Genomic DNA, 9568 nt, shown 5'->3' on the forward strand with positions numbered 1-9568 from the left:
CAACATTTTAAAACTATCCAAACCTTCTTTTGAGCACTGATTAATTATTTTTTGGAGAAAGCTGCAGAACAATAGTGGGCAGAGATTTACGAGAAGGAGGGGTCAGCCTGTTTGGGATTGGTCAAACCAGTCACAAGATGATGTGAAGTAAAAAAAAAAAAAAAAAACATTGAAAGCGTCTGAACACTGAGAGCAGCAGCTGCAGCTTCAGGGAGACTCTATCAACTCTAAACAATAATGGTGAGTCTGTCTGTGTCACTGTCTGGGAGCGACCGCTTCCTTGAATCCTGCTTTATAATCGTGTGCTCTTATCGTAATGTGAAGTTTGGCGGAGAGGATAGAAAAAAGTAGGGACGCAGATTTGTTGGCGTTAGCCTTTTAGCTTAGCTTCAGTTCCACCCTCTGTTCGTCGTTTTTTTAGTAAAGCGGAGTAAAAATTTGGGATTTCCGGTTCCAAATTTCAGAATAGAACCACTGCTGGTAGGTTTGTTATCTAGGCAGTTTACAAATTTATGGAACTTGTTTTTTGTCTTTGATAGACAATTGGTGTGCATATTGAGGAAAAACAATCTGGTATACATAATTTTTCACAAAACTTAAATAAAAATCTGTACAGTATAAGAGGAATGGGCAAAATAATAAATAGTTCCACAGAAAGCTAAGTGCAAAAAATAGCATAAGGAAGCCACAAGGCATCCATACATTTTAATCATTGTCTTAAGATACCCATTAATTTATTTCAATTCTTGGAAACAACAATGCTTTTCTATTGTGGCAGTCTTATTTTAGAAAATAAAATAAAAGCTCTTTTCAGAAAACAATAATAAAACAATATTATTTGTTTTTGTTAAAAGAAGGTACATATTGTTATGGGTAATGAAAATAGCTAACATTTAATGAGCCAAGATCAAATACTGAATAAAATTTCAAGCCCTCATTAACTTTGACATAAAGTGTGTTAAAATGACATGAAAGTGTAAAATAAAAATCAGCTGACATTTACCATTATACATACAGTAAACAAATGCTGTTGAAAATAAATTAAATAGGACATGTGTAATCAGGGTTTAAGCAGTTTGTGCTGGAGGATTTAAAGTATCTGACATACACAATTTATAAATGAAAGCAGATATTCATCTTTCTTTGCTCCGTGAAGTTGTTACAATAATATACTTATACATAGCTTCTTGAAAAAGGGCTGGTTTTCACAGTTTACATTTTCCCAACATAGCGCGTGCTTTTATTTTGAAGGCATTATTAGCGGGCTTCCTGTTTTGCTTGGTTTACATGTCTCAACATGTCTGTTTGAGGTTCTCTTGAACACTAGCTCGTTTCCGTATCATGATGAAAATCGTTTCCCCGGGGTTTTTACCTGCGTGTCATGACAGCTCAACTCTTCTCAGTGTGAAGACGCATTCACCCTTAGTAACCGCTTCACTTCCAACACATTAGCTCAGTCAGCTAACCCAAGAGTTAAAGTTTACCGACCCTAATTTCCTGGATGGATTAGCCGCCAAAGTAGCTCTTTAGCTGTCAGTGGTGGAATTCAAACCAGAAGTAAACCTCCGGGTTTTATTGTCCTTTTCAGTTCCCTCTGCATCCTGTTCTCTGTTTTTAACTCCCGTATTCCCCTCCATAGACACACAGCCAGCCTCTTCCTAATCTGTGAAGATCTCTCCCTGAGCTCAGTGAAATCCTGACTCCCACCAGCCATCTGTTCAGGAAGGTGTAATTATAGAATTCAGAAAGTCTCTGCAGAGACTCTTAAAGAGTTTATGTCTTTGTGGTGCAGTTATGTAATGCTGTGTGGGGACGTGACACAGGTTCATACAAAAAAGGAAAAACAATCCTCTTCAAAGTGCTGCTGTGATTTCTGTCCAAATAAAGCCTGTGGTCAGATAAGACTCTTACATTTGTCTACATTTCAAACCTTTTAAGCATTAATTGTGAAGTGAAGTTATTTCATATTGCTTCATGATTTTGATCGAAATATAGATACATTTCCACATCCTTTGATTTCATGCAATCCATGTATAAACAAAAAGTTGGCTTGCAAAGTCCTGTGCGTGGAAGACAGGATATTAAAGTGATAATCAAATGGGAACACTGCTTTTACACAACCTAAACATTGATGCCAAAAGATGAATCATTGTCCTCCTTGTTTGTTATGTGAAATTCTAAGATTCTTATTTTTCTATATCCTAAAATTCAATGTGGAGGAACATGGATCTGGCCAAATTCCACCAGATCCATCTTCAAGGGCCACAGCTTATAGATTTAAACTCTAGTCAATGTGTTAACTCACACTAGTCTGCTCTTTGGTGTTATCAGTATTCTCTGTATCAGCACCTATAGACAACAAAATTCTTGCTGAGGTTTTTTCCTGAATGTTTCAAGTTACTGTTACAAATCATAAAGCAGAATCGAAATTCGGCTTCAAATTTGAATGAAAATTATTATGATTTGTGCCTCTTGAAGCTGAATTTGAATATTTATCTAGAATTTGCAAAGCATGATCTGAACACACCAATTGAAAGTTCGTAACATAATTTATTCTTTTTGAAATTGTATTCAGCCTACTTGAAAATTTAACTTTCTATTTTCCTTAAATTCAGTTTCATTTCGCACAATTCAGATTTAGTTTTGGCTTTGTATGGCACAACCGCTATGTCATCCATGTCCATGAGGAAGAGTAATCAAGCACGAGTGGGTAACCTCTAGGTACTCCAGTTCCTCCCACAGTACAAAAACTTGCTCATCATGCTCAATGGGTTAATCTTGGTTCTAAATCGCCAGAGCATGTGAATGTGTGAGTAAAAGGTTTTCTCTTTTGCTCTCTGAGTCGGCCCTATGATTGACTAGTGCCCAGTCCAGGGTAAGGGCAGGAGAAAAAGTCGAAAAATATATTGTGATTTTTTGTTTGACGATATCAAAATCATGATTCTTTGTCAGAAAAACATCTTTTTTTTTCAAATTCAATTTCTTCATTTCAGTCTTTGTTTATAAACTGGCTTGGAAAAAAGTTACCACTTTTCTCCAGCAGAGGTTGAAATGTTTCTCTCTGGCTCACCTGATGTGCATCTTATGGGAAAATAGGGCTCCTGATATAGTCTGTAGACATTATCAGCGTCATTTAACTTTTTCACATGGTCTGGTGTTTAAAGCAAACTAAAAATTGCATTTATCAAAGAATCACAATTTAAATCAAATCGGCACCCCAAAAATCGTAATAGAATCGAATCGCAGAGTAGAATAGCATATCGTCCCAGCCCTGGTCCAGGGTATACCCCGCCTCTCACCAGAAGACAGCTGGGATAAGCTCCAGTCACCTGCAGCCCTGAACAGGATAAGTTGTAGAAGATGGATGCTTTTAAAATCCAGTTTAATAATTCAAATTCAGTTTCTAGAAACAAAATTTTCAGATCATAGAAAATGCTGCTGTTGTATCCAATTTATGAAGGTCGTACAGTTCTTGCGTATTGTACAAGAACATCATTTTGGTCCTGGTGAAAACAACAGTAATCATGTGAGGAATCCATTGTTTGGTTGTTGACCTCTGAACAAACACACTGAGATTGGATGTGAGCGTCAGATTGTGAGTGTGAGTGTTGAACTCCGTGGAAATTAAATTGAAATCTGTCCTGACCTCTTGGATGTGTTTGTGTCTCTTCGTGTGTCTTCCTCAGAGTGAATCACTGGTGGTCTGCGATGTGGATGAAGAGCTCATAACGAAGCTGAAAGCTTTCCGTTTCCGGAAGGAGACCAATAATGCTGCCATCATCAGTGAGTACTCACACTTTGATTGACTTATTTTTTATAAACAGCTTGATAAAATATAAATCTCTCAGCGTCATCTCCAGCAGGAGGTTTTCATGAACAGATTTGGTTGAACAGAGGGAGGGAAGATGATGTAAGGAGTCCCCAGAGAAGATGGACTGGAATGGAAAAATGAATCCATCATTACTACAGTTTGTTGCACTCAGCAGATTTGGGTCACCTTCTGAAAGTGACCTTCCTCAGTTAAACATTAATGCACCATTAACGCTCTCACAGCTCGTTGCGTACTGCTGTGTGAAAAAAAGGGTTTCTGGCACACTGCCTCTTTAAAACATTAGGAACAAACTGATGAACTTGTATTTATTCAGAAGTTAGTAACTGCTGTACTCATTTCCTGCTTCTGCCGTGTATTTTCACAGTTGGAATTTATTTAAAGTTGTGTTCATTTTACTGTCAGCTGAAATTTACCGGGACAGGAATCAGACTATACAATTTGCTGTATTGTACTATTGTTTTTCTTATCATGCTGATTATGTCCAAATCTTTGTTTTTCTGACAGTTTAGTTTGAATTGATTTATTTTGATGCTAAAGACAGGGAATGTGACATCATGATTGACAGCACTGATCACAAATGAGGTTTCTGCAGCAATCAGATAATCAGCATTGTTGAAATATCCCAGCTCCTGTGGCAAAGGGTATTTTCGCTTCACTTTTATACAACAGATGGAGTTAAGATGTGCCGTTCATCATCAGTGATGATTATTTTTTCAAAGCAGATGAATGCTGAAATTGTCTTTTTTTTCTCTCTTCAGTGAAGATTGATAAGGAACGACAGCTGGTTATTCTTGATGAAGAACATGAGGTTTGTATTTCATAACTTCTCATTATGACTCACTATTTGTTGTTGAGTCTGAAACATGTTTCACTTCCATGTTTAAAATTTAAGCTCAAACCGAAATCAGCTGCATTAACTTTTTGTGTTTGCACTTATTTACATATTATTCAATAACTTCTCTGTGTTTCTTGTTTTAAAGGATATTTCTCCTGATGATCTGAAGGATGAACTTCCTGAAAGACAGCCCAGATATCCTTTCCATGCATCTTCAAGCTGAGTGTCTGCATCTTAATATGTTTAATCCTCTTTAGTATGAGGAGGATCTGTTTTGATTGCTCTCCCTCGCCACCTTCTGGCCCGGAGTCTCCGCACACTATCGTAAATTACTTTTAGTGAGGCGTGTGTTATTTTTGGAATGAAATGGAGATCAGATCAAAACAGAGTTTCTTTGTTCAAGACAACTTTTTACTGGATACGGCGCTCTGAGGTAAGGGACGCGTCTCGCTGTTATGGGCTGGGCCGAGTTGAAGTCCAGGGCTGTTTTTCAGTCCCAGTCCGCCTCTGGATACACCCACAAAGAGCCGAGTATAAACGTATAAACTATACATGTTACAGTACTGGTTTGACTCACCACACTGAAGCGTCCTGAGATGATCTGTGTCGAGGTGGATTTTCTTCCTCCTGAGCTGCAGAACCGTCCGGGTCTGACTCAGGGTCAAATACAAAAGGACGTATCCTACACTCTGCCATTTTATTAGTGCTATCAATGCCTTACGGTGAAGTTTTGGCAAACAGCAAACTCGCTCGGTCTACTCCATTCAATGTGGCAATTTTGTAAATACTGCCATGCTGCAAAAACCGCCCCCTGACTCTACCCCCTCCGCCCTCTGATAGAACTGACCAATCAGAGCACAAAGGGCTGTGACGTTGCAAGGTTACCGGAGGTCATTCTGGAAACGGAGCGTTTCAACAAGATCTTCAGAATGGCCTAAACTGAGGATATTGAGAACGCTATTGTGGGGCAATGAAGGAACTAAATGACTTGTACTGAGGACAAAAATGCTTTACAGGCATCCTAGTCTGGCATAGTGAAAAGGAGAAACAAGCATGATATGTCCCCTTTAAGCCACGTTTCAGAGTTTATTCTCAGACTTATAAAGCTGGGTCATGTTTGTATTTTTTTTCCTGCTGTGAAAACTGTGAAGTGTCCTTAGCACCAGACACGTTTATCGTCTACAGTTATAAATACCAACATGACGACGGACGTGTTTCCTACCCACTCTGCTTCATCTTCTCCAGTCCAGTTGGTAAGAACGTACCAGGAGTTAACTTGATTGAGCATCAGGCCAGTCTTCAACAGCCTTGACCCGCTTGTTACAGAGAAGAATGGATCTTCATTTCTTCCTTTATTTGTGTTGTGCAGGATGCAGAATGGAGCTGCAGATGATGTACGCAGGAAGTAAACTCACACTGGTGAAAGCTGCTAATCTGTCAAAGGTTAGTGCGCCATCTGTGAGCTGACGCTATCACCAAACATGGGCCCTGCTCTACCAGCTGAGCTAATGAAAATGCTTAAAGACAAACAATTTATAATAAATGACTTTTTCCCCACAGGTGTTTGAGGTCAGGAACACAGAGGACCTCTCGGAGGAATGGCTCAGAGAGAAACTGGGGTTCTTCGGTTAAATCCCCATCCAGTCGTGAGTCTGGGGCGTGAGGAGGATCCAGATTGCACATACCGGTGTCGTTTCTTTGAGGGAACACACACCGCGGTTAATGTTTCGCTCCTCTTTGTAGCAGACCTGATTTAAATAGCTTTGACAAATACTCAATTTTAGGCCTCTGTTCAATTCTAAGTCCTGATCATTAAGACCGAAGTTTGTCAACTCTTTTCTCTTTGCCAACCAAACCTCACCCATCTGTCAGCCTAAAACTGGAGAAACTATTTGACGCAGGTCTGTTTTTGACTCCCGAACAATCTCTCCATGTGCCAGTAACGTGTCTGTGTTGAATTAACACTCCCATAGCTCTGAACCTGGACAGAAATGAATAGAACTCATTGTTATTCAGGAGACGTTAAAGCTATCAACACTTTCCTTCTTTTTGTAATTTCTTGAGTTTTACCTTTTTATGTTTAACTACTTGTGGGAGTTTTACATTTAGATTTATTTTTCTGGTGTTTATAGGTTAATGTGAACTTACACTTTATTACAGCTATTTCCTTTTGTTGTGAAAATCCAACTCCAGAGACTGAAATCTCACATCGGTCTATAAAAGAATGAAAACACTATGACAAGCAAGACCAACGCTGCATTCAAGTGCTGCTCGGATGCTCAGCGTTCCCAAATTTGCAAGCTATTTATCCTAAATAGTGTTGTGTTAGCAAACTTTTACTGCGTTGCAATTTGGAATTATCCGAAATGTACATTTTGATGAATGAATCGATAAAAGTTTGCCATATTTCTTGCCTTTCACAGTCAGTTTTGTCAGCAGGGAACCAAATTTTTCTCCAACTCTTCCAGTCAACGTTTGCATCGTCTTGGGCTGCTCACACTCCCTGAACTACAACAGAGATGCAATAAAAATACTAGGTAGAAATTTACTCAACACTAAACTAGATACCTCTACATAAACTGGAACGAACTGTTGTAACCTGAGAAGAAAAAAAAACTGCTGTTTTTGCTAAACGGGAAGTCGGTTTCTAAATCAACCCTATAAATAGGAAACTAAAATGTCCCCTAATTCACCCAGGAAATCTTATTTACATTTTCCTTGGCAGAGACCAAACTCTCTGATCACTCTGACCTCACTTGAATGCAGCGTTTTTTAAGAAACCTCTTGTCAGTAAACATAAACAAGTTGGAACAAAGAGGTGCTTATCACCCCGCAGAGCCCATCCTCACATCACGTTGTGTCTCTGTTTGGAGAGAAAACAGGCTCGTGGGTAAATCTGTACTCTGAATTTTTCCTACGATGGTATCACACTCCTGAAAAAACAAATTCCGTCGAAACATTCCAGTTTATTACCGGCAATAAGCCTCCATGACAGTTTTGAAAACTCTGCACACAGAGTGGCGTTACCTGCGTCCTCTTTTAACCCACCGTGTCTTTCTTTAGGGAGATCGTTAGCTAATATTGTGCTTCATAGCCAGTGCTGTTCTTAGTGTTGATGAATGTTGTGCTTCATTCTGACGTAAAGCCACTCAGAGGTTGCTCAGGGTTGGTTGCAGCCTTGGGAGTGACAGCTGTGATTTCTAAAAATGCCAGTAGTGCTTCATGTTTAGACTTGGTAGATTACAGACTCCATGAGGGGGGGTTCATATATCCATACAGAGTGGGGTTTAACTAAAATATGAAGCTTTTTAAAAGCTGATCTTTGGGCATTCGACCAGGAGTGACCAAATGGACACTGACTTTAGCTGTGGGAGCATAAAGCATGAGTGTGAATTTGTGTCCAAATTAAATAAAGTTAAAAGTTTTAACTTTAGGATAAAGTTGTGCTATTCTAAAACACCATAATTCAGTAATTATACACAGACTTTTTTTTTTTAATTAAATCTTATTCCTCGTAGCAGCGAAACAAATATTTTCGACTTTCATCCCAACATTGCAAATTTATTTTGACTTTAGTTTTGTAGCATAATAACTAAACTTTGATTTAATCTTTCAAAATTACAACTTCATCAGGATTTAATACTCATTATATTACAATTTATTTATAACTTAAACTTCACAAGATTATGATTTAATTTTAAACTTTATCTCTTAACATTAAAACCTTGTTTCTCAGAACATTATGACTTCATTCTGAGTAAATTCTTTATTAAATTACATTTTAGTTTCAAATTAAATCTTGCAAGATTACAAATTAATTCCAAAATTTAGTCTTTCATTTCAGTACTTAAAACTTACATTACAACTTGAGTTCTACTTTATTGACTTAGAATATCACAACATTATTTAGACTTAATCATAACATTAAACCTCATTTTGTTTGAAATCTTGTAAAATTAAAACTGTTTCCAATGTTGCTGTTACATTACTGCTTTATTTTGACTGAATTCTTGGAAAATTAAAACCTTTTTACTTCTTTAATCTCATAGCACCACAGCCTAATATTGACTTCAGTTTTGTGTAAAGTTATATTTCAGTACTTCAGACTAGTTTTATGTGATTTGCTGACAGATGAAACTCAATAAAAGCTTGATTTGAGCTTTTTACACTCGTCTTACCCCTTTCAGAACAGTTTACAAAACAAATTCCACCGTTTTGCTCATAAGCGTCAGCTCTGACTTTGGGAAAGGAGGATTACAGCTGAAGTAAAAGCCCTGAGTCAGGAAACTACCACCTCATGAATAATGTCAAACTGCTGAATCTACCATACTAATGCCTTTTCTTAAATTTTAGTGTTTTGTCATAATTTCACTGGTCACAGAAGAACTATGACGCCACAATAAAAAAATTGACAAAAAATATTTTTTATAGGAAACAATAAGACAACTTATTGTGAGGAGTTGGTTTTGTTAAGACACTACTTTTTTCACGAAATTCTTGAAAAATCAAAATATTTCATGTTTTATTTTTTAATGCTAAAAAATAAACCATCAAACTTTTCTTTTTGAAAAATGTGCGCACAATCACAGTGTTTCATGTAAACCATTTATTGATTGTAGACATGAATCATTTACCTGTCAGGGTTTAATCCAACAGGAACAACAGATGAGACAGAAGTTAATTATTACACTGTCAGCTTTATAATTCGCTGTTGTAGCACATAAACGTGACTTCAACATGGGGTTTTCTCGTGTTTAATGGTTTCTGCTGTTACGTAAGGTGTAGTTTGTGCTGTGTTGTATGAGTTAAGAAAGTTTTATGAACTTTAAACTTGTAAAAAACCCTTTAAAATGTGGCTTATTTTCAAAACTGTGAAGTCAGTCTGAAACTAGAGATGTCTT

The 9568-nt window shown here is 37.6% G+C and overlaps 1 protein-coding gene across 1 annotated transcript; it reads left to right on the plus strand.

Annotated features, from left to right (window-relative positions):
* Positions 1 to 163: 163 nt before the first annotated feature.
* On the plus strand, positions 164 to 8157 carry gmfb (glia maturation factor, beta). Its single transcript, XM_074692302.1, has 7 exons — positions 164 to 240; positions 3687 to 3783; positions 4591 to 4640; positions 4813 to 4862; positions 5838 to 5920; positions 6037 to 6110; positions 6228 to 8157. The coding sequence occupies exons 1-7, from the start codon at positions 238 to 240 to the stop codon at positions 6297 to 6299; spliced, it is 429 nt and encodes a 142-aa protein (XP_074548403.1). The 5' UTR covers positions 164 to 237; the 3' UTR covers positions 6300 to 8157.
* The last annotated feature ends 1411 nt before the right edge of the window (positions 8158 to 9568 follow it).

Source organism: Halichoeres trimaculatus, unplaced genomic scaffold (assembly GCF_033239565.1).
Source record: "Halichoeres trimaculatus isolate MK-OKI-2021-1 unplaced genomic scaffold, fHalTri1.1 fHalTri1_scaffold_17, whole genome shotgun sequence".
NCBI classification, from domain to species: Eukaryota; Metazoa; Chordata; class Actinopteri; order Labriformes; family Labridae; genus Halichoeres; species Halichoeres trimaculatus.

Excerpts from the sequence above, each read along its gene's own strand:
- gmfb (XM_074692302.1), top strand. Across the intron at positions 3,784-4,590 it reads CAATAATGCTGCCATCATCA|TGAAGATTGATAAGGAACGA; the intron begins GTGAGTACTCAC and ends TTCTCTCTTCAG. Across the intron at positions 4,641-4,812 it reads TTCTTGATGAAGAACATGAG|GATATTTCTCCTGATGATCT; the intron begins GTTTGTATTTCA and ends CTTGTTTTAAAG.